The sequence below is a fragment of the Rhizomucor pusillus genome, assembly GCF_041956525.1.
Source record: "Rhizomucor pusillus strain CBS 183.67 unplaced genomic scaffold VTP01scaffold_4, whole genome shotgun sequence".
Lineage (NCBI taxonomy): Eukaryota > Fungi > Mucoromycota > Mucoromycetes > Mucorales > Lichtheimiaceae > Rhizomucor > Rhizomucor pusillus.
The window spans coordinates 619,630-642,796 of NW_027192146.1; the positions used below are offsets into that span (position 1 = coordinate 619,630).

The window sequence follows — 23,167 nt, forward strand, 5'->3', positions numbered from 1 at the left end:
AACAATGCCGTCACCAAAATGTCCTAAATGTGAATAAATATTCTATCGACTGGAATACGATAAAAAAAGCAAAAGATCCGCTGTTGCGTTGCCGATTTGGCACATTCTCGTGATGTTTTGTTATAAAATAAATCGATAAATGTGCAATTTTACTTTGTGGATTAATGCGCCAACAGTTTTTGAAAAAGCTGTAGTTCAAACGATAACCGTAACTTTCTGCTACCATCGAAAGTTCACACAGCTTTTCTGGGGCTTTCAGATTACGTTACTGTACTGAACATAATGCTGCAACCATTCCTTATGGATGTAATATATTGTCTAACAACTGTAATCCTCCTCTCACTGCTACGTTGCCTTAGCGGCGGGGAGGCTGCGGCAAACAGCGCGCCTCCGAAGAAGGACGCCAAGGCATCCGGATAATATTCACTCAGGCGAGAGAATCTGTCTGCATATATATTTTCCATCGGGCTTCCATCTTATTATCCGAAGTCGCAGGGAAATAATATAACCCTAAAGTGTACACCATAAATTTCGGTAAACGAACGATGATGATGAAACAAGTACTGTTCTATGACTATTCATATGACAGTAAGCAGGTATGGCTGACATTTTGAACTCCTTGCATAATTTACTGGCTGCCCTTTCTACTTTGCATTTCTGGACCAAAAAGGAGATTACGCTGTAGACAAATGGACACCTCCGATTACTGCCCATAAAGATCGTTGGAGTTCAAAAATCCGGTCCTCGTGGCTGCCCGGAATTCTGGTCATACTGTTCCTTCCGCCCTTTTGTTCTTTCGTCTTGAACGTCCTCATTCACATTCCTATATGACCTGATGAGTAAATCCTTATTCTGGCCCAAAATCTCGCTGGGTTGGTATTTCCAGTTCTTGCTGTGTCTCTTAGCTCTGCTCAAGCTCCCGCAATATGTCGCTGCCCAGGCCAGCAATAGTAACCCATTCATATGGTAAGCTTGTGACCCATTACAATGTTCATAAGGAATGCAATAAGGCTGAGCTTTCCCTGGTCTTGTTTTGGGTGCAATAATAGGCAAATTGTTGTCGAATACGATATTCTAAAGTCAAACCAGTCAGGAACATATGTTCCAGGAACGTCTTACAAAGTATACAGCCAAGACTTTCAGACTGTTTTTGGCGATAAAGACATTTATGGATACAATGAGGTAATGACGAATATTTTATACCTTGTGGTCATCTGCATTTTTTTGACAACGTTGCTGAATAATTTTACAGAGACTTGTGCTGGATTTTGGCGATGGTTGCCCCGGAACAACGATAGATGATCTTCAGAGCCTGAACGGGCAAGTGGTGACTAGTCCATCAATGATGGCGCAGCCATCTATTGCGCTTATTCAGCGAGGCGGACGATGCGAATCCTGGTCAGATAAGATTAACCACACTCAGACGCTATCAGAACAATATAATTTGGATATTGGCGCAGCCCTCATTTATAATAACGTTAGCTACAATGGCACCGAACTTGTAGACGAGCTGACAACCAATTCGTCATATCCCGTCTGGAGTTCGCCGCTTCCTGCCGAAAGAAATATAAACAATATGCATGATAATGACATTAAAGGGGATCTCGGCAGTATCTTCATGGCGGTCATATTTGGGCCCAACCAATATGGCGAGCGCTTGAGGAATAATTACATTCAACAATACGACGCAACGCCTGGAGTCAATCAGACAGTGCGTTATATCCAAATACGGGCATTTTTCAGCGAAACCAGTTTCAGTCTTGATGACGGCGATAACAACAACAATGGCTCGACTGCTGACAATGGAGACGATGATTTCTGGGCAGTTTTCTCAGGAGACCGTGGATATTTGGCCTACATGATCGCAGTCGCGGCAGTTTTTATCGTGGGTAAGTATTAAAGAATGAACATGCTTCGAGAAAATGGTATTTACATCGCACACCGGACTAGGTGTCATGCTATTACGTTGGTGTCGTGCTGCTAGAAGATCACGTTTACCGCCTGCGAGAGAAGATTACTCCTTGAGAGCCGCTGAAAATGGCTTGGCAATGCGACCTATGGGCGAATCCGGCCAGCGAAACGCTCCTCGGCATTTATCGTTTGAGAAACTGAACGAAATCTGTCCCGTGTTACCTATGAGAGAGGGAAATCCAAAGAATACCGTATGTGCAATTTGTATCGAGGAACTGTCACCCACGAGTAAAATACGCATTTTACCCTGTGACCATGGGTTCTGTGTCACTTGCATCGGTAAGTTTACTTAAGGCTTCGGCTGCTATCAAGCCAATCCAATTAACATCTGTGCAGATGTCTGGCTTACCAAAAAATCGAGCCTGTGTCCTATTTGTAAATACGACTGCGATCCTGTTCCTGAAGAGTCGACATCATCGGTGGCAGCTACGCAGGCAGAAGAGAATTCGGTGAATACTCCTCCACCCCAGCCGATCGAAACGCATGAAGATAACAATCGCACACAATCCCCTGAAACTCAACAGGCACCCTCGTCCCCATCGTCCCCTTCAGAACAGCAGCAACAGCAGACGAGCGTGGAGGCGACTGGGGATCTTAACCGTCAACATTAACTTATATTTGTATTGTACATACTATTCCATCCGATATCTCATAATATTTTCCTCCTTTTCATTCTTGCCTTGTTCCATGTATCATAAATATTGATCTTGCCTGTATATTTATTATTACATTATTATAAATATCAACGCTACCCTTTACTGTAGTCTGAATTTCATCGTAACCATCTGAAGATTACGGTAGGATTCATGGCCGTCTTGTTTCATATATTCACCGAGGCAATTTTGTCTTGATTGTTTTGCGGCATTTACATTGTAGCAAACAAACTTTGATCCGATGATCTTCCTTACTCCCAAACATGTCACGACCGACGCCAGCATTTGTTTATGCATTGGCGATACTGTTGATCCTCTGGCTCGTGGTGGGTGCAATCACGTTGCCAAATGCTACTAAATGGTTTAAAGGCGTACCAGCGCGGATACAACAAGGTATGTCCGCAACATGTACGTTTCCGTCAGGATATATTCATATCTATTCTATGAAAATAAAGATATTGTCGTTATACCGGCAAATGGCACATCCATAAGTACGCGCTTGCATCTCGTCCACGGTGAATGGAAATACAGCGAGAAACTTGTAACCAGTGATAATTTACCAAATCCACCGGACGAAGGAATGCAGGCAAGTTACTTTGCAGCACCAGACCATAGCCATTTGCTACATTTTTGTAACCATCGTGACAGGGTATGCTCTACGACCGTGGAAACTCTTGTTCGATCAAATTACCAGATTTAATACCTTTCCATGTACCATCGAGCGTTCCAGCGCCTGTCAAAGTAGCGTTGATCAAAAGAAGCGATTGTCCTTTTAGCCAACAGCTTCTAAACGCGCAACAAGATGGAGCAAAGGCAGCAATTGTTTACGATAACGTATCTTTCGAGAATGATCCTCGAGCCAAGTATGGCATGGTAAGAAACCCGGCTCTGACTGACTATATCCACGAGAGACTAATTATCACAAAAATAATAGGAAATACCACCTGATACGGTAGATATTCCAGCATTTTACGTTGACTTGTCTGTTGGTTTAGAGCTTTTTGCCCGTCTTCAAAACATTTCCGGAAATGACAACTCCATACCTGGTCAAGAGAAGCTTCAAAATGACACGACCGTCTTGACTAGAGTCACCTTATTTCCTCTCCAAAAGCCAAGACTGGATCCATGGCAGTTTGCATTGATAATCATTGGTGTAGTGGTGGTAACCAGTCTCGCAATCATAGGTAAGTCGCACGCTTCGTGTACTTGCAAAAACTAGGATTGTGCCATTATTACTAACCTTCTGTTTAGTGGCTATGCAGTGCCATCTGTGGCGCATAGGAAGAGGTCGTGGACGTCTTGACAACAATGATATGACAGATGATGAGAACGAAGTGCAGGACGGATTTGGCGCTTCCTTCACCGCAGAAGAACGATTCTGGCGAGAGTTAATGAGTCAGGATCCAAACTTCGTGTATCGTCCTCCACAAAAAAATCGCCTTCCACCAGAGCTTCTTGATGCTTTACCGACCCACGTGGTTGGTGAAAAGGATGTAGCAGAGGAGTCATCACAGTCCTCGGTTAAATCAAACACAAGGAGCATCCCCCTAAACGACGTCTCGGAGGCCAAGTCAAAACCGCGGCAGCAGACACAACTGAAGCAAGCTACAACGTGCGTCATATGTTTGGACGCAATGGAAGATGGCGAGATAGTACGCACACTCCCATGTTTCCATGAATATCATCGGGATTGTATAGATACATGGCTCACAAAGAAGAGTGCAGTCTGTCCACTCTGTCTGCAGCCCGTTGTTACACCTACAGCTCCAGAAAACGCGTGTACTAGACAACAGGTTCTGCAAAGACAAGCTGCCGACTATCTGCAACAGCCAACATCCGGCGAAGCTGCGGAAATGAACGAATTAGTGGAAATTTATGAGCGCTTGACCAGGGAACCAAACAATATGACACAACCGCGTCCCCCACCATCTGACATCCAAGCAGCACCGACACCACGATCGCACAGTCCAGACCAGCATATGGGCCCAGAAAGGGAAAGTCATCAATAGAAAGCATATGCTATGATAATATAATAGTGACAATCGCGATTCCATCATCCGTCTGCATATATTTATTTGCTGTCCTTTTTCGTGTTGGCATTAGATTGCTTTGATCCAGGAACATTAAACAACGTATTCATCTCTTCCTGAGAGAATGCAGGGTGACCGTTTGCATTTGCTTCAGGCAAAAGTGTGCGCAACATTGTCGGTAGAACGCGTCCCTGCTCCTCTGCATTGCCCTTGTAATACTGATAGCCCCAATTGGTCATGTTTAATGGGGTCAATTCTTGAGTCACGATGCGATCTATAATGATAGCCGTCCGGTGTCAGATACGTTCGTTAAGTCATATTCTGCATTGGACGTACCATTGCGCACAAGATTAATAGCGTCCGACAATATGGCTCGGCCCATTGTGTAAGGCAACTGCAACCCAGTCACCATGTTACGTTCCACCATAAGTCCTGTGTAAAGCTCCACATTGTCCGGAGATCCATATAGTTCCTTCAATGCTTGTTGAACCTCTGGTCTTTCGCTGAAATCCTCAAATGACGTGAGAGGCGTAAGGTTCAAATGTCGCCGCATATCATTCAAGCTGCAAGTCTTTGTTTTGCGTCCTTGGATAATACCAGCAATTTCCACTTGCTCAAGAGCAGCAGGTGTGTTTAAGCCGTTGCCCATCTGGGAGGCAATTTGAGTATATCCACGGCGTAGCATCTTGGTAATATCAAAGTCGCTGAACTCTCCAGTATTCAGCTTGCGATGAGCGCCTGCAATGGGCAATCCCAGCTCGAGTTCTTGAGGGGAAGCATGCACAAACGCATCATTGAATGCTGGAAGCAGAGCTTCAAACGCACTCTGGTCTGTGCCAAGTTCGTTAACTGGATTTTCTGCTTTTTCATTGTGCTGCTTTGCCATCTGGGGACCGAGTATACGCATAACAGAGTCGACCCATTCAGCATCTTCTTGACCAATACCCATATGCCAGCGATATATAAAGTTGAATTCAATTGACACTGCATTGCCGTACACGGGCGAGGAAGGAGTTGCCAAAGGATCCAGTACGAAGTGAGCATCAACAGGTATTCCTAGAACTGTACGGACATATTCATGAAGGATGATATTGACAAAGCTGCATATTTATATGCATAAATGGTGAATAGCCAAGGTAAAGGATAACATATCTGATCATCAGCGTTACCCGGGAGATTACTTACCATCCATTGTTGATCAGACGTGCAGTCTGAAACAGTTTCTCATCTTGCTCTTCTCCGTTCGCAAGCATCTTTCCTGGTCCATAAGAGAATTGCTCATGTTCGTTGATCACCAACAGCCGTTTTGCAATGTAGTTGTGGTTGCGAGAGAACAGAACCATCAAGGCCGCGACGCCTATTGTCAGCATTTCGTTACTCTACATGGTATTATTGTACATCGCATAATTGTGCCTACCTGGTGGCTGAATCATTAATCTTTTATCAAACCATTGATCTGGCTTCAGAAGACCTTTTTTCATCTGTCGAACGGACAGCTGGTCCTCTCGATTGAATCCATACAAAGGCGACCTTCGTTGTAGATGATTGCTGTCGGTCAATTTTAATTGTGGCCACAGTTGCATGTATGCACTTACATATCTAAGTAACTTGTTGTCAAGTTGCGGAACGGATCACGCGGGTCTGTGTAAAACAGATCATGCGTGATGATTATGGCAAGATAAAAAAGTAGCATGTTGACACCGGTCGGGTGAGGAGTAAATTGCGTCCGTTTCAAGATCCTGTCAAAAACTTCTTTTGGATCCGGCAGCTGGTCTGGTACCAGCGACGTCGACGTTATGGCTCTCATATAGTTAGTGCCTGCCTTTCCCTGTTTATTTTGGAAAAAATTAATGTTAGTAAGTCATTTAAAGGCAACGTAATCATAGGCGTAGAAAATCCGTCAGGAACTACTTGCAGTATTTGGGAACCAATAGCTATTGTAGCTACCATCCGCCGATCGGTAGTTGTAGCCAACAAAGTTAATGAAGGGCTTTGGAATATCGTTCTAAATGGAGACAAATAAAGGATGGTGTCAAGACGAATATGCACATACTATTCACTACATAGCGAACACTTACATAGTATGTTTCGATCAGCGGTTGTGAGATCACGAAAATCAAGTCATCCTGCTCGGGACCCATCGTGCCAAGGATTTTCATCACGGCCTCAAAGGTGCCGTGCCGATCATTCACCGGTACATGGGTGCTAAGTAATCTACATACATACGTACGCCGTAAGCCTTTGAAACGAAGCGTAAAATCTTCTCTGCTTCGAGTTCTATGGAATCTTCACCTTTCAATGATACCGCGGATAAGTACTGGTTGCTGTGACAAAGGAACCGAAAGAAGCTCCTTGATTGCTTTTGTATTTGTAGGGCTAAGATGTAGTACAGCTTCTAAATTTTGGATGAGCGCCCCAAGGGTCCATGCGGCGCCCTCGGGTTCGTGCGACGGCGTATAGCCAATGGCACCTGCATCATCCTGCTGCCCAAACACCTTTTTGAACAGTTGCTTAAAATTCTTTCCGCTCTTGTCACCGTGCACTTCTTCGCGAAGATGGAGCACGAGGGCTTGGAGGGCGCGCAGAAGGCCAGGTTCGCCAGATTCATTCTGGATATTGTCAATCTGCTGAAAGCCCTTTTGCGCGTTCGCGTCCGCAGAAGTGCTTGCAACCGCTGAAATATTGTTGGAAGACGTTGCGGGCCTGAGCACGCGCTGCCTTTGCATAATCTGCTGATGTGATAACTGGCCAGACAACATAATTTTGGTACCAAGGAAAATGAATGTAGTTACATGTCCCTTACCATGACTGGTACACCTGTTGGGAAAACGTAGAATGAAAAGAAAGAGACATGTTTACTCTTTACGCCCTCAGATCCTTAAAAACTGTTGATCCTAGTTGGCATCAGATGTAAACAGCAGTCATGCTTTTGATGCATCTTCTCCTTTCAAACACAAGTTGTATATGTATGTACGCATCATCATCATCCTGTTATGTACGCGAGAAATTTACATGTATGACTACAAATGATCCACTACTTCAAAATCTTTCCCAAGAGCTTTGCTGCCAAATCACCAGCACCTCCGCTGCCTCCGCTGCTTTGGTGATGCTGTTGTTGCTGTTGAGGATTGTAGCTTCCGTAAGACTGAGCCTCTCCGTAACCGCTGTTATATTGCTGCTGTTGAGGTGGTGGAGGATATCCACCACCGTAAGCACTCTGTTGCTGTTGTCCATATCCAGTTGAATGATGTTGCTGCGGGGCTTGTTGTTGATGATGACCACCACCACTGCCACCTTGCATTGCTTGACTGAGCATTGATCCAACCATCCCGCCGAGACCACCGCCGCTGCTGCTGCTGCTGCCGCTATGACCAGATGACTGGTTGCCATGGCCTCCAGCAACCTGTCCCATAAGCATACTCATCATGCCTCCGAGACCGCTGGAGCCACCTGCACCTCCGGAACCATGCGATCCGGCACCACCCTGCTGCTTCTGTGCGTACAACTTCAAGGCCATCATCGCAGCTGCTTGTATAGCTTGAGATTTGCTGGATGAATCCGAGGCTCCATGGCCGCCTGCTGATCCTCCTCCTTGTTGCTTGGAGAAAAGCTTGGCAGCTTCCGCCATAGCCATGCCAAGGAACTTGTCCAAACCACCGCTTTCACCTGCAGCTCTGTGATCCTGCATTGCTTGCATTGCAGCAGCTGAGCCGATTTCAGCTGGCGACCCGGACGGTTGTCCTCCACTGCCATAGAGCTTTTGATGAGAATTCTGCGCGTGCTGGATATCATCGGGTGTGGAGCTGTAAGAGTCTTGCTTATTCATGATGTTTGAGAGCACAGACGAGAATATGCCTCGGTCTTGTTCTTCAGGTGCATGCTGTGACGCAAAACGTGCAGCTTCATCGTTTACTTGGTGCTGAGGAGCTCCGTAACCATGCTGGCCGCTACCATATTGATCCACGGAAGGTCCATAAGGATCAGGATTGCTCGAATAGCCGTGCGATTGCTGTGCATATCCACCTTGCTGATTGCCGTACGAGATCTGATTACCACCTGCACCTCCTAGAATTGTCTTTAAACATAGGATTTTCACTTTACAACCGTTCCAGTTTATTAGTCTGCATACCCAAATAACTGGCAGCTTCGCCTGTTCCTTGGTACGGGTTATGAGAGTAGTTGTTGTAGTTTGACATAGTTGCTGAGAAAAGAGACAGGAAATATGCCAAGCCCGTTTAAGCGACTTATAACGTCCGCGCCCCATCCAGCCACGCATTAGCCACGGTTACTGGTCGGTAAGCAGCACACGATCTATCTCGAGGATAGGTTCGTTTCTGCTTAAGAACAGCAATCCTTATCAAGATATCGAATATGTAGATATCACATTTGAAGTGAAGAAGGTTTCACGGCAGCATGTTGCATACGTTGGATATTCGCATGCCTTATCGTCATCATCCCTTTACCGTGTCTCTGGGCAATTCAGCGCTGCTCTCATATGCAATGAATATACGTCTAAAGTCTCTTGTCCGGATAAGACGCAAAGAGATCGATGGATGCACTGCTGGAGATATTTCATCACACGAGTCAGCGTGAATTTCTGTCTCAGCGGTAAAATGCAATGACCGGAAGCCTCTCTGCACTTGTATTCTTTGCCTAATGACGATCCAAGTTGTACCATTGGGTGCAGGTATGTCAACCACGTTGCAGCATCTACTTTGGAGCTATCTAACTGTATTCTCTCTTTAGGCCAGGATGTCGGTCGTAGCTGTATTCTGGTTACGATCAATAATCGAAACATTATGCTTGACTGTGGTTAGTGTAAATTGCTAAATTGTTGATCGATTGAATAGATCTTTTGTTCCTCACCACATGGCATTGTCAGGAATGCATATGGGATACAGTGATAAGAGACGATTCCCAGATTTCTCTTATATATCAAAACGCGGCCGTTTCACCGAGATGATCGATGCAGTTATCATTAGCCATTTCCATCTCGATCACTGTGGCGCGTTACCGTATTTTACAGAAATGTGCGGCTACGACGGTCCGATTTTTATGACTTACCCAACAAAAGCTATTTGTCCCATTTTACTGGAGGATGTGCGCAAGATTTCAGTGGAACGAAAAGGCGATCAGAATATTTTCACGAGCAACATGATTAAAGCATGCATGAAAAAGGTTATTCCGCTCAGCTTGCACCAAACTTATCGTCTGGACGATGATATCGAGATCAAACCTTACTACGCCGGGCACGTCCTGGGAGCTGCGATGTTCTATATACGATCTGGAAATGAATCTATTGTATACACGGGCGATTACAATATGACGCCTGACCGCCATTTAGGATCAGCCTGGATCGATAAGGTTCGGCCGGATGTCCTGATCACAGAAAGCACATATGGCACAACCATTCGAGACTCTCGACGCACCCGTGAACGCGACTTTTTGCAAAAAGTTCATGAATGTGTGCAAAATGGCGGCAAAATTCTGATTCCTGTATTTGCGCTTGGTCGAGCTCAGGAACTTTGCATTCTATTGGAGTCCTACTGGGAGCGCATGGGCTTGGATGTACCAATCTACTTTTCAGCGGGACTCACCGAGCGAGCAACAGCATATTACAAACTATTTATCAACTGGACCAACCAAAAGATCAAGTCGACATTTGTTGAGCGCAATATGTTCGATTTCAAGCATATCAAGCCGTTTCAGCGAGATTTTGCGCTGTCAAAAGGTCCTATGGTAGTCCTTGCATCGCCGGGTATGCTTCACGCAGGCCTATCGTTGGATGTCTTCCGGAGATGGGCTCCGGACCCAAAGAACATGGTAATTTTACCTGGCTTTTGTGTGGCCGGTACAGTGGGCGCCAAAATCTTGCAAGGACAAAAGATCATAGAAATCGATAGAAACACCAAGGTCGAAGTCAACCTTCAAGTTCGTAACCTTTCATTCAGTGCACACGCAGATGCAAAGGGTATCATGCAATTAATTCGACATTGCGAGCCGAGAAACGTCGTCCTGGTGCATGGAGAAAAGCGTACCATGGAATATTTGAAGGGGAAGATTACAGAGGAGATGGGTCTACCGTGCTTTACGCCTGCTAATGGGCAATTAATCCACATTGACACTCCCAAGGTTACTGAGGCCCGTATGAGAGTGGAATTACTGGATGCTCTCATGGAAGCGAGTGTAAAGCAGAAGTTGCATGGTGATCAACAGAACAGTTCTTTCGCAAATTCCAATACGTCGATACCTTTTTCTGGCACACTCGTTTTCAGATCACAAGGCGACTTTCTCAAGTGGCAATCAGATCCAAATTCTGTCATGCCTGAATTGATACCCCACGACGAGAAAAGCAAGACTTCAAAGTAAATAGTAAAATGTAAATGCATGTCTATGTAGTTTCCAAATAACCTTTCATTTTTCGTTTCCGTATGCTTGATATGTCTAATCTACACCCAAAACCTTCTTCAGTTTCACAATGAGAGCCCATTCTTCCTTTGATAAGTCATTCCGGAAGGACTCTTTGAGTACATCGATGGATTGTCGTGTAATTCGACTGTAGAATTCGTCGCTTTCATCAAAGTGACGACCGTAAGTCTTTGATGATTCGTATACTGCTGATTCGACCTTGATAGCAACACCAGCACCAGCGCCACCCTTCTTTACGACTTCCACGGACTTGTGGTTCTGCTCCATGGAGGTGACTTTGCCGAGGGTGATGACTTCTCGAGCCTTGGTCTCTGGATTTTGACGTACAACACAGATAGGCGTGCCTAGACGCAGAGTGCCTTCTATAACGTCTACACCCATAATAATGGGATCCTTCTTGTTGAAGATAGCACGGGGTACCATCTTGAGGACGCATGGGAAAACGGCCTGTGCTGCTTGATCCTTGCGCTTCTGTTCCAACATTGCTTGGTTGTATTCAACGAATCGATCGAACAAGTGGTAAATAATGTCTGCCGTGAAGATCTTCATGCCTAATTCTTCAGCCAGATCTTCTGCTTCCTTTTCAACCTTGACATCGAAGCAGAGCATAACGGCATATTCCCTGGCCTTTTCTAACATTACACTAGCCTTGACAACGTCCTTCTTGTGAACGGGACCAATGTTGATACCGGATACAGGAATCTTGCTCACACGCAAGAATTCTAGCAAAGCTTCCAATGAACCCAGGGTTGAGGCCTGGACCCAAACACCGTGACCAGTACGGTCGATAGAGCTCATAAGGTTGGTCAAGTCGGACATGACTTCTTCCTTCAAGTCCTCCTCGTCATCGTCAGGGCCCACAACAAGTAGACGTGAACCGGCGATAGCCTTTTCCAAATCTGGAGCAGCAATCTTGACACCAAGAGCGGCCTTGACAGACTTGTGGTGAACGTATTGGGACTTGACACGCAGTTCACGTAGAGGTTGTGGAGTCAGCAACGCACGAACTTGAGTGACGATCGGCCCATTAAGACCGCATACAACAATTTTATCGCCTTCGTGCAACCAGCCATTGACAAGTACAACATCAATTGTAGTACCGTGACCTTCAATGACCTTGACTTCAAGTACAGTACATTCAAGTTCACTGATGTACATCAACTTGTCGCTCATACGAGTCTGCGTCAAGTTGACGAGCAAGTTGAGCATATCCGGGATACCTTCACCAGTGATAGCTGATGTAGGAACGAGCGATACGTATTTGGCGAAGTTGGGGTTCTTGTAGTAAAGAGCAGCATTGAGACCCTGTTCAGCAAAGGCAAGGATGGTCTTTTCAACACGTTGCTCGAATTCTTGTTTGACAGACTTCTTCTGCTTAGCCAGAGATGCTTGGAAGGAGTTGTTTGGAGTAGCATTCCACTGGAACAGACGATCGATCTTGTTGAGAGCAACAATAAATGGTGTTCTGCGATCTCTCAAAAGACGAATAGATTCGAGGGTTTGAGGTTCAAGACCGTGCATGATGTCAACGACAAGGATAGCAATGTTACAAAGAGAGCTACCACGAGATCGAAGGTTGGTGAAAGATTCGTGTCCAGGGGTATCGATGATCAAAAGACCAGGCACCTTAAGCTCCTCAACGCGATCCTTACCCAAGACGGCAGTCTTCTTCTCGATAGCTTCGGCTGGGAAGTAGGTAGCACCAATCTGCTGAGTGATACCACCTGCTTCGCCTTCTTGGACGTTTGTTTGACGGATCTTATCCAGCAATTTGGTTTTTCCAGTATCGACGTGACCCAAGATACAACAAATTGGAGAGCGAAGATCGTCCTTGGAGCGCGCTGCCATTGCATCTTTCTGTCTTTGGATACGACGAGCAGCTGCTTCTTGTTTCTTCTTGAGTGCTGCACGCTGCGCTGCACTGAGCTCCTCTTCGTCGCTGCTATCGTAAGAGTCGTCGCTATCTGTCTCAGATTCTGATCCTTCCTCAGATTCGCTCTCGTCAGATTCGGCTGCGGCAGACTTGCTGGCTGCTTGCTTCTTCTTGGGTTGCTTTTCTTCTTCCTCTTCATCTTCAGTTTCATCTTCCCAATCATCTTTGACCTTCTCTTCAGCTTTAGCTGCTGCAGGTTCTTCGTCACTGCTAAGAGCAGCCTTTTCCCAGTCATCTTCCTCCTCAGCTATAACGTCTGGTTAGAATAAATGCGATACACCTCTCTTTTGGCACTGTACATACATTCTTCTTGCTTCTTTTTGGCTTCTTCCTCCTCCTTTCGCTTGCGCTCTTCTTCCTCTCGCTTCTTACGTTCCTCTTCTTCTTTCTTTCGCTGGGCTTCTTGTTCTTCTCTCGGGCTTCTTCTCTTTCGTCTATTTTCATGGATAACCTTTGGTTTCTCTCCAGTAGCTTTGTCATCTTCTTTCTTTTGTTCTTCAAAAGCGGCAATCTTTACAGTGCCAGACTCCAACATTTGCTGGTGACGAAGCTGTGCTCGTCGTTGGGCTTCCTTTTGAGCTTTGGTAAGATATTTGCCTTCCTTCTTCAGTTGTTCAATCTTGGCCTATTCAAAACATTAGTAAACCTTGCTTGATACAGTTCACCTTTCAGAATAATTACCTTTTGCTTTTCTTTCTTGAGTCGTTTTGCTTCCTCAATTCTAGCAAGCTCCTCTTCTTCGCGACGTCTCTCTTCCTCAATTCGCTTTCGTTCTTCCTCTGCCTTTCTTCGGGCTTCCTCCTCGGCGGCCTTCTGAGCCTCGAGCATTTTCTAATAGTATTTTGTCAATATCGTCGAATACATTGTGGATCGGGCATTTGAAACTTACTCTCAGGGCAGAAACTGCAGGACCCTTCTTCTTCTTACCAGAAGTCGGTGCTGGAGCTGCAGCGGGTGCAGGTTTAGGCTCGGGTTCTTCAGCAGCAGGTGCAGGCTCTTCTTCAACCTCTTTTTTCTGTGCCTTTTTCTTCTTCTTTGATTTGGACTTCGATTGCTGAGCTGGTTCTTCGTCTTCATCTTCTTTCTTTCCTTCTGTACCGAGAATCTTATCGAGCTCTGCAGCTTCTTCCTGTTCTTTCTTCTTCTTTTCAAGATTTGCCAGACGTTTGGCTTCCTTTTGTCGTTCCTTCTTCAACCGCTCCTTTTCTTTCTTTGTCAAAATACGTGGGGCTTCTTCATCAGCAGCCGGTGCCGGTTCGGGAGCTGCGGCCTTTGCCTGCTTCTTATTCTTTTTGTTCTTCTTTCTATCGTTCACCCAATCAAGGTCGTCCTCTTCGTCGACAGGTTCTGCTGCGTCAGCAGCTGGCTCCTCCTCCTCTGGTTCTGGCTGTTCCTCGATATCCTCGGGCTCGGGCTCTGGCTGTGCGTTTGCCTTCTTTTTGTTCTTCTTAACTTTGTTCTTCGCTGCTTTGTTCACCATAGCCATAAGACTAAACAGTACAAATAAGCGGACTGTGTGCCACAAGGTTTTTGCTGCGGTTCGGCTGGTTTGCACTTACCCGTCGTCTTCATCGTCTCCACCCATGTTTGCTAGTACATCAAAGGCAGCCGAGCGCTTGGCAAAGGTCTCATCGTCCTCCTCGGTTTCAGCAGGAATGGCACCCGTCAATTGAGCGTCCTGCTCAAATTCCTCGTCCCTGAAAGATTCTCGTTAAACATTTTTGAGCATCGGTGATAATCACCCGCAACCTACCAGTAGTCGTCCTTTCTCTTGTTTCCAGACTTCTTCTTTCCCATGATCTGCCAAGGACTGAATTAAATGAAGCAAAAACCGAATCCGGTCTACGGAGCAGTTGAGTTTGTCACTCGACCATTTTTACAATGCAAAAAAGAAGGGCAAGTCACAATATCGCAAAAATGAACGGATAAAACGATATAAATGGTCAGTCTTTGGGAGCCCAAGAAGTAAATGAGCAACAGTTCTAAAACTACAATAAGCCCGATTATGTACGTATTAGTCGTAAAAATTAATGGTGTAGATAGCTACGTGATAACTGAAAGACAAACAAAGAAGGAAAGACACATAGATGATACTCAGGGATATTGTACCTTAGATACGATAGCAAAGAAGTTAGTGCCTGCGGCAGCGTCATCGCCTTCTCAACCGCAGTCAACCGCTGCTGCACATCCTCACATCCAGTCTAGCTTGTGCACTGTACTCGTTACTGCATTTCTGTATATACTCACTATCCATTGATGCTGTATATTCTAGACTATAAGAATACAAAGCCCTTCTAAGCATAAAAATTGTTTATACAGCGGATATATTTGTGCAAGTTACTAGCCAATGATTTGATTTGAATCATTGTTATTATGCTGCTCGTCGTCGACGATGTCCCCGATGGGTCCACAGCTTCTCTTTCGCCGATAAACGAGGAACAAACTTCTCCGAGGATTCCGTATCCCTTGGTAAAAATCAGGGATTATATTACGTTAAAAACTATCTAGCGTGAATCGTCACTAGGCCGCGTAGAGCACAGGATTGGCGATGGCGACCACAATCTAAGTATGTTTTTAAATTTGAGCTATTACAGCATGCATGATGCGATGCGCTGCTGGTCTCCACATCGGTCTGCTGCTGTCGGGCCCAGAAAAAAAAAGGTTACAACACATGCTGCTGTTTTCTGGTCTGTCGAACTGGTTACAAAAATGTCAACTGTCTTTTTCCTACCGTTTTAAATTCCTTAGTGAATTCTTAATCTATCATTGCTGCGTATTTACAACGATGGCAAAGAGCGATGAACACAGAAAAAGCGCGGTTTCGTCAAGCAACAGCAGCGAGGAACAGACCCTTGCTTCAAAAAAGGCACCAGGATCAAATTCCTTATTGGCGATATGCACGCAGACTCCGACCCGCAGCAGCTATCGATGGCGCACAAGCATTTGATTATATTCATTGTAGCGCTGAGCGGTATCAGCGGGCCCCTCGGGAGTATGATCAACATGCCTGGCTTGCTGAGCGTCGCCGACGATCTCCACACCAGCATGTCGGCTGTCAACGGTAGCGTCTCCGCATACGTTGTATTTATGGGTCTGGCGGTAAGCATACGTATCATCAATTGTGCAGAGAAATTTTATATTCTAACTATGCAAGTTAGCCCCTGGTGTGGGCCAGTCTGAGCGATCAATTTGGAAGAAAGAGAATATACCTTTTGAGCGCGATACTCGGCATAGTCGCATCCATTATCTGTGCCGCCTCGACGAACATTGCCATGCTGATCGTGTTCCGAGCCGTCCAAGCTGCAGGACACTGTGCCGGTCAATCGTTAGGTGGAAACAGAAGAGAAGAATCGACTAGTAAAAAGGTTATAGATTATCTAATAGGAAATCATACTAGGCGCTGGAGTCATCGCAGACACGATGCCGATTCATCAGCGGGGAAGAGCATATGGATTCTTTAAGATTGGTCCAATGATAGGTCCAGTGATAGGCAAGAAATAATTTGCTGCTTGTCTGCATTATTTATTGTCAAACTGACCGTGCTTATTATTTTGATTGCATGTCAGGTCCCATGGTCGGAGGTTTGTTGCAAACAGCAGAACAATTACAAAGAGGAGATGTGACTCACGTCGAGTATACATAGGTGTCCTTTGCCGGTTTTTAGGATGGCAATTAACGTTTTACTTTCAAGCGATTCTGGGTAAGTGAGAATTTGGCAGAGATAAACAAAGAGGCAAGGCAAAGCACGCAAAAAGCAACAGCATTAACTTTATGCCTGCAGGCGCTGTATTGCTTGCGTTGATCGCCCTGTTGCTACCAGAAACGCTGTGAAAAAAGAAAAATGCAAACAAGCTAGAGCAGCAGGAAAAGCGATCTTCATCTAGTGGTGGTAGAAACATATTCAAACCATTCCTGCCGTTGTTTTCGATGCTCCAGGATCCAACCATGATCGCTATCACCTCGTACAGCACAGTCATCTATGGATGTCTTTATCTCCTGGCAAGTGCCACAGAGAAAGATCCAAGAAAGAAACAGACGTTTTTAATTGTTTTATATATAGAACCCAACGATTACAGATGCATTCCAGAGGGACTATGGATACAGTCAATGGCAGATCGGGTTGACGTACCTTGCATTCGGCGTAGGCTTGATGATTGGCTCTGTGCTTGCTGGGCGCAATGCAGATTGGATCCTTCGTCGGTTGCAAAAGCGCGGGGCAGTTATTCCAGAAGTGCGTCTAAGAGCAATGATCCCGTCCTTCTTTTTGATTCCTGCTGGATACTTAATCTATGGCTGGACGGTGCAGTACCGCGTCGGTGCCTATGCTCCTATCATTGGTTTGTTTGTTTGCAAGTATTATTCTAATAGATTTTATATCCTATTTGAGCCCAACAACAATCTACGATTTAGATGCTCTCGGCAAATGTCGGCATTTACACCGTCCAATGTATACCTTGTAGACTCGCAGCCAGGTTGCTCTGCCAGAGCGGTTGCTATCAATAATTGTTTCCGCTCGATTGCCAGTGCGATCACGGCCATCTTCTCGACACAAGCGCTGCATGGCCCTGGCCCTGGCCCTGGCATCTTGTACACCATCCTGGCAGCTATCAACGTTGCTAACATTGGCTTCGTAGTTGTGTGCACGAACTATGGCCAACGATGGCGTCAAGCTGTTGTCAAGAAACGTGGAAATGCTACATCAGATGCTGATACTTCTATATAGATGAAGACAACAACAGCAAATACCGACAAAGACAATCCCGAGCTAGGAGATAACCCTAGCAGTCTGCAGCAGCAGCAAGAAACTGAGCATGCTTTGACACGCACTGCTTCTAGACGCAGTGCGCTTTAATTTTCTTTTCTAACCCCCCCCCCCCCGCTTAATTAACTACACCCTTACCAATAATCTGTGTACACTCCTCCCTTATTTTAACATTTTCTTCCTCGAACGTTTATTCTTTTAGTACGATATTCGCCGTGGTGAGCCATAGGTAGCAAATTTATATCGACTTCAATGCTAACCACTCTTAATAAAGCATGTGAGCTTGCCATGTACCAAAAATGTAAGAATTACTTACGAAGCCACTCGGAAGAGCAAAGTGAGGTAATGTCCATGCTTTTCACGGATGCCATTCCGGCATCTCGAGCTTTTACATGGTTAGCGAACAAAGCTTGAACAATAACTCGATCTCGTTGGATTCATGCATAATACAAAAAAAAAACAAAATCGGTTTGTATGCAACAAATTTTCAGGACGCAAATATACATAAAGGATCAACGCAAAAAATCTATGGATACTTTCGACGCAAAGCGAAAGGAAAATCCTGTAAATAGGATTTCTAGTCGCAAATTGGTGCTCTGCAGCCCAGTTAACAACATCACACAGAGTACAACCTGATATTTAATCACTTAAGAATGTCATTGTACTAGAAAATAAGTTCGAGTGGAAATCAAATATAAGCCAGGACGGTCAAGATAGTAGGAAAGACAGGCTAGTGAGAGAGGCTGCGAACACAATCCAGTGAACCTAGCTTGAAATATTTCCTGATTCTACGCTCAATCCTATCAATATGTCTGACAACTTCAATCATGAGCCATGAATCGCGTCTTAAACATGTCTCAATATCATTAATTATTATATCATGTCTGTAAGGATGGATGGAGTTAGAACAGGAGCTAATATGCATAGTGATCTCGTCGTTATCTACAACTATCTCTAGTGAAACTTGATTCTGAGCTACGTCTCTGTTATTGTTAAGCTTGCTTTTTTTCCGTCATCAAGTTTAGCCTATATGTTATCCATTAGGATTTACTACGGGCGCCCCATGTTTGTACGGAAGTCAGTAGACATGCTGATAGTTAACACGCTTTTGCTTTCAATCCGTCCTTCTCATTCTCGACTATCTCCAATGGAATCGATCAATAACAAAGCTTACGGTACTCGTGAGAAGATCTAGAAATACGTATACGTACATACACTTTGATCATATTCATAAGTAAGATTATGTTTGGTTCCAAGCAAAATGCGTCAGAAATGTTCGTTGCAGTGCGTGGATCAAGAGCAAATTCATCAAGGAGAGGAGGGATATGTCTTACGATGGGCGTCTCCACTAAATATGGTACGTTTTTCAAACATCTACGAAAGTGGGGCACCCGAATTTACGTTCTGGGAGCGTCCGTAGTAAATCTCTATCCAATCCATTACATATAGTACTAAGTCAGTTGAGGTCCGCCGCTTCATCAAATCTACACTTTGGAAAGGATAAACGACGAATCATTGATTTGATTTCGTTACAGTTATGTTGTAGTCGTAAGCGTTTTTCTAGCTCAGCAGGGTCAAACTAGTGATACAAATGCTAAGAAAAAATAAAGGAAGAAGAGAGAACTGGTTCATGTGCTTTACTAGAATGAAATGAGGATTATTTACTGCTCAAGATCTGCTGCAACAATGTCAACAATCGAGAGTGCTGCGGTAGTGAAGATTCTGCAAACTGCTGATGCGAGAAAGGGATAGGCGAAACTCCAGTTCGGAAGTTTGCATGTCATTTTCCACATCCGCAAGAATCGGTCCGTCCGTCTGGAGCGAAGTAGTCACAGTTCTTCCATTAAGTCATCGATTGCGAAAATGTTTATGCCACAGGTAGGTCACCAAACTTATTCCGTGGTAGATTCAAAATCTTAACGACTTATACTCTGTAGCAACCGAAGTTGACGCCCGAACAGAAGGCCATGCTTAGATTGCGCACCATTGGTACCGTTACCAACTTTGTTACAGTTGTTGCGGCTCTTCGGGCTGGTAAGCTCATATGCAAATAATATCAGAAGGTCTCGCGTCTAACTGAACGAAACTATAAGTTCCCTTCGTCGTGGAATACGCGAAGAAATTCTTCTAAGCGTTATCCGCCAACCTGGTCCTCCCTTCCACTGTATAGAGTCTTGTTTCATTAAAAGCAATCATGTGTTAATTTTGGGAATATCCGAAGTCGATGATTCGCAAGCGGATAATAGAGTCTTGAAACTGCACTTGATTCATGTGTTATTAAATGTGAAGTCTGACGGATTCATGTTGTTGTCTGCATGTAGTAGAAAGGGGCTTAATTTGCATTTGACTGACAATCTCGTCATCTCCCTCTTTTCCCTTGAGCTGATGGAGTCCATTCGACAAAAATTTTTACCATGATTGGCGATAGGTAGATAATAGACAATGCGCATAAATAATAGGTCCTGAATTTTCCATCAACTTTTATCACATGCAGCTAGTAGTATACAAGTGGTCGGAAGAATGGCCAGTGAAGTAGGGTCGCTTACAACCAGATATGTTGGAGTAAAAGTGTCAGTCTAAAGTCTTGCTAGACACTTGTATCTAAGGTATGTATGTAAATACGAAGGGGCTTTGATGTAATGCGCGTCGCGTGCCCTTGATAATCCGAATGTAGGAGGATACCAAACTGATGGAAGCAACGCATGATTGAGCAATTAATATACTTCTTTGCCTAGCGCCGATCGTACGTATATACGTCGATCTGAAGTGTCTGTTCATATTGAACTGATTTGGCAACAGGCGCATGGTTCATGAAGCTGAATATAGACGGAAATTGCAAGCATGATTGGCTTTGAAAGTGCAGCATGTGCATAAGTGTCAGATGTGTCTGCGGGGTCCTCGTGCAGGTTGAAAAGTTCCAGTTCAGGGCCCTCATCCAACTCGTGTCTCTTTTTTCCTTTCAGCTTGTCGTCAGCTCTTCAACTCCTTTCTATACAATTGCTATCAAACCCCACTTTGTTCTATCAGGTTTTTATCTGTTGCTGTTGCTGAAGAACCTCCTCTTTCTCCTGCGCGCCGCCTTTCTCGTGCCTCCCTGCTTGACTACTTGACTTTTTCGGTTTTATTGTGCTTGTGGAATCGGCTTGATTGCTCATTCTCATGTTTGCAAAGTCGAAACGATTTCAAGACGGTAAGCTGACGGCATGACAAAACGATAATTCACCAACAATTTTTTGCCGCGTTTAAAGGTCCAAAAGACTATATTCCAGGCCCTGGAGAGTACAACCCGTTGACAGCGGACGAACTGAGTAAACACAAGCGATATGGTTTCCTGCAACAAACGAGCCGCTTTGGACCAGACGGTATAGGTTTGTGATACAAAAACTTGCGAGCGCGCCTTTATAGCATCTCACGCATCTATTCTCGAACGTCATCAGAACCTTCTGGAGAGTTTTATGCAAGTACCGAACATTCCTTGCCCAGTCTATCGAGTGAGACTAGATTATCGCTATCGTCGAGCAGCACTACCAAAACTGAGGATGCGCGCACTCGGCGTCAAATGAGCGACATGGCTAGTCAGTTTGAAAAATATCGCGTTGCCATGCAAAAGGAGATTGATGCACTGCAGCTGAAAAGTCGAAAAATGGAGTCCAATTTACAAGCAGCATTATCCCAAAAGGAATCCATTCAGTCCAATCTTCTCAACAAGGAACAGGAACTTGCGGAGATGCGAATGAAGAATAACACGTTGCAAAAAACAGTTAGTGGGCAATTGAGAACTCTGACGTAACTAGAGAATTGCTTCTAACATGCAGCTTCAGCTAAATCGATTAGAGAAAAATATTGAAAAGTCTCCCAGAGTGATACAGCTTCAGAAGCAACTGGAGCAGGTACAAAACGAGCTGCATTCGTCCAAAGAAGCTGCTGAAAGGTCGCACGAAGAGCAGATCGCGGAACAATCCCGATTAGTTTCAGCCATAACGGAGAAGGATAACACCATATCCGAACTGCAATCGCAAATAGATACCCAGTCCACTACCATCACAGATCTGAACAACGAACTTGAAACCACCAAAAGTGATATTACGCGAATGAAAAAGGAGAATGAAACAGCTGTATCTCAGTTACAGGCGGAACTGCTTGCAATATCTGAAAAATTGGCGGCAGCACTTGGCAAAATCGAAGAAAAGGACGATAAGCTTCAAAAGTCGGAATCAGCAATATTGGAATTACAAACAGCAATGCAGACTTTGCAGAATGAAAAAGCTACACTTCAAGAAGATATTCAGCAGATGAATGCACAGCACAAGAAGCAGATGGAAGTATGGAAAAACGAACAGAAAGAACTCAGCGACGAGGTACAGCGTCTACAGTCGGCTGTGCAGCAACATGTCCAGCAAATAGAATCAACACAAATGCAGCTATCCGAAGAAAGAGAGCAAGCCGAATGTCTCCGAGAGACAGCAAAACAGCAAGAACAGGAAATAGAACGAAAAACGAAAATGTCTCACAAACTTCGGAATCAATTAAGCGCGTATAGGACACATATGACAGGTGTCATGCAAGAGATGCGGAGCCAATTCGTGTCACATTGCCAGCAGAAAGATGAAAATCTTCAACGAGTCGCCAAGGAGTTGGTGCAAGCAAAGATATTCATAAACAACCAAGCACAGTACTTGGATGGTCTTAAATCAGAATTACATTGGATATCCAAATGGAATCAACAGCTCCAAGATTTAATCCAAGCCCTGTATGACGATGCAACAATGCGGAACCCAATCGGATGCAAGCGTGACTCCAGTTTACAGGACTCGAAACCAGTGCGCAAAGGTAGATATCAAACGCATCGATGCATAGCAAAAGGTGCATATGCGCTAACACATATACATCCCAGAATCCCTAACTGACTCTGGTTTCTTTACCGGAACAGAAGTCAAAGATACCTAGCACTTTTTCCCTTCTTTGATATCATTTGTACAGAAATATACCCTGTTTTGTTTGCCTTTTAAATACCAAATAATGCAACAATTACAATGTACACCGAATCCTTTGTTCCTTTGATTCCGTTGATATCAAACAGATGAAACTGTCTCGAGTCCGCATGAGGACAGAGTGACCCAACGAATGCTGGTGCGTACAAGAGTGCTGATATCTTTCCCTGGTAACGGCTCTGTCTATTTGATAGTAGCATTAGAGCATATTTTCCAACGTTTTGCAGTACCTTGTCTGCGTAATATCCTGCCAATGTATGGACTACATTAAGCTAAAAACAATGCGAAGTAAGTTTGGATATTCCTTACATCATTGAATACTAATGACAGTAGCCCAATGTTCTTCAAGTACGAGTAGCTGAAGATGAAGTTCGTAGAACTTCGACTCGATATCTGAA

The 23,167-nt window shown here is 44.7% G+C and overlaps 9 protein-coding genes across 9 annotated transcripts; 6 read left to right on the plus strand and 3 right to left on the minus strand.

Annotated features, from left to right (window-relative positions):
• Positions 1-835: 835 nt before the first annotated feature.
• Positions 836-2,582, plus strand: VTP01DRAFT_7546 (uncharacterized protein; the record flags this gene model as incomplete). The annotated part of the gene is made up of 5 exons (XM_069386569.1): positions 836-966; positions 1,050-1,182; positions 1,253-1,889; positions 1,951-2,250; positions 2,308-2,582. 5 exons carry the CDS (start codon positions 836-838, stop codon positions 2,580-2,582), a joined length of 1,476 nt encoding a protein of 491 aa, XP_069242011.1.
• A 305-nt stretch (positions 2,583-2,887) lies between these two features.
• On the plus strand, positions 2,888-4,633 carry VTP01DRAFT_7547 (uncharacterized protein; the record flags this gene model as incomplete). Its single annotated transcript, XM_069386570.1, has 5 exons — positions 2,888-3,017; positions 3,080-3,210; positions 3,273-3,497; positions 3,559-3,808; positions 3,876-4,633. The coding sequence occupies 5 exons, from the start codon at positions 2,888-2,890 to the stop codon at positions 4,631-4,633; spliced, it is 1,494 nt and encodes a 497-aa protein (XP_069242012.1).
• Positions 4,634-4,695: 62 nt separating this feature from the next.
• Positions 4,696-7,460, minus strand: VTP01DRAFT_7548 (uncharacterized protein; the record flags this gene model as incomplete). The annotated part of the gene is made up of 9 exons (XM_069386571.1): positions 4,696-4,928; positions 4,991-5,754; positions 5,840-6,011; positions 6,072-6,184; positions 6,250-6,482; positions 6,570-6,659; positions 6,733-6,868; positions 6,947-7,398; positions 7,458-7,460. The coding sequence occupies 9 exons, from the start codon at positions 7,458-7,460 to the stop codon at positions 4,696-4,698; spliced, it is 2,196 nt and encodes a 731-aa protein (XP_069242013.1).
• A 228-nt stretch (positions 7,461-7,688) lies between these two features.
• On the minus strand, positions 7,689-8,850 carry VTP01DRAFT_7549 (uncharacterized protein; the record flags this gene model as incomplete). The annotated part of the gene is made up of 2 exons (XM_069386572.1): positions 7,689-8,719; positions 8,784-8,850. 2 exons carry the CDS (start codon positions 8,848-8,850, stop codon positions 7,689-7,691), a joined length of 1,098 nt encoding a protein of 365 aa, XP_069242014.1.
• Positions 8,851-9,310: 460 nt separating this feature from the next.
• On the plus strand, positions 9,311-11,023 carry VTP01DRAFT_7550 (uncharacterized protein; the record flags this gene model as incomplete). The annotated part of the gene is made up of 3 exons (XM_069386574.1): positions 9,311-9,341; positions 9,401-9,466; positions 9,537-11,023. 3 exons carry the CDS (start codon positions 9,311-9,313, stop codon positions 11,021-11,023), a joined length of 1,584 nt encoding a protein of 527 aa, XP_069242015.1.
• Positions 11,024-11,098: 75 nt separating this feature from the next.
• Positions 11,099-14,813, minus strand: VTP01DRAFT_7551 (uncharacterized protein; the record flags this gene model as incomplete). The annotated part of the gene is made up of 6 exons (XM_069386575.1): positions 11,099-13,263; positions 13,320-13,641; positions 13,698-13,847; positions 13,906-14,506; positions 14,576-14,713; positions 14,770-14,813. 6 exons carry the CDS (start codon positions 14,811-14,813, stop codon positions 11,099-11,101), a joined length of 3,420 nt encoding a protein of 1,139 aa, XP_069242016.1.
• Positions 14,814-15,911: 1,098 nt separating this feature from the next.
• Positions 15,912-17,868, plus strand: VTP01DRAFT_7552 (uncharacterized protein; the record flags this gene model as incomplete). The annotated part of the gene is made up of 10 exons (XM_069386576.1): positions 15,912-16,115; positions 16,175-16,334; positions 16,414-16,506; positions 16,583-16,597; positions 16,660-16,716; positions 16,798-16,843; positions 16,901-17,015; positions 17,077-17,369; positions 17,427-17,688; positions 17,740-17,868. The coding sequence occupies 10 exons, from the start codon at positions 15,912-15,914 to the stop codon at positions 17,866-17,868; spliced, it is 1,374 nt and encodes a 457-aa protein (XP_069242017.1).
• A 1,264-nt stretch (positions 17,869-19,132) lies between these two features.
• VTP01DRAFT_7553 (uncharacterized protein) lies at positions 19,133-19,909 on the plus strand (the record flags this gene model as incomplete). The annotated part of the gene is made up of 4 exons (XM_069386577.1): positions 19,133-19,135; positions 19,531-19,656; positions 19,716-19,812; positions 19,872-19,909. The coding sequence occupies 4 exons, from the start codon at positions 19,133-19,135 to the stop codon at positions 19,907-19,909; spliced, it is 264 nt and encodes an 87-aa protein (XP_069242018.1).
• Positions 19,910-20,937: 1,028 nt separating this feature from the next.
• On the plus strand, positions 20,938-22,725 carry VTP01DRAFT_7554 (uncharacterized protein; the record flags this gene model as incomplete). Its single annotated transcript, XM_069386578.1, has 5 exons — positions 20,938-20,968; positions 21,027-21,146; positions 21,216-21,538; positions 21,600-22,608; positions 22,673-22,725. 5 exons carry the CDS (start codon positions 20,938-20,940, stop codon positions 22,723-22,725), a joined length of 1,536 nt encoding a protein of 511 aa, XP_069242019.1.
• Positions 22,726-23,167: the final 442 nt, after the last annotated feature.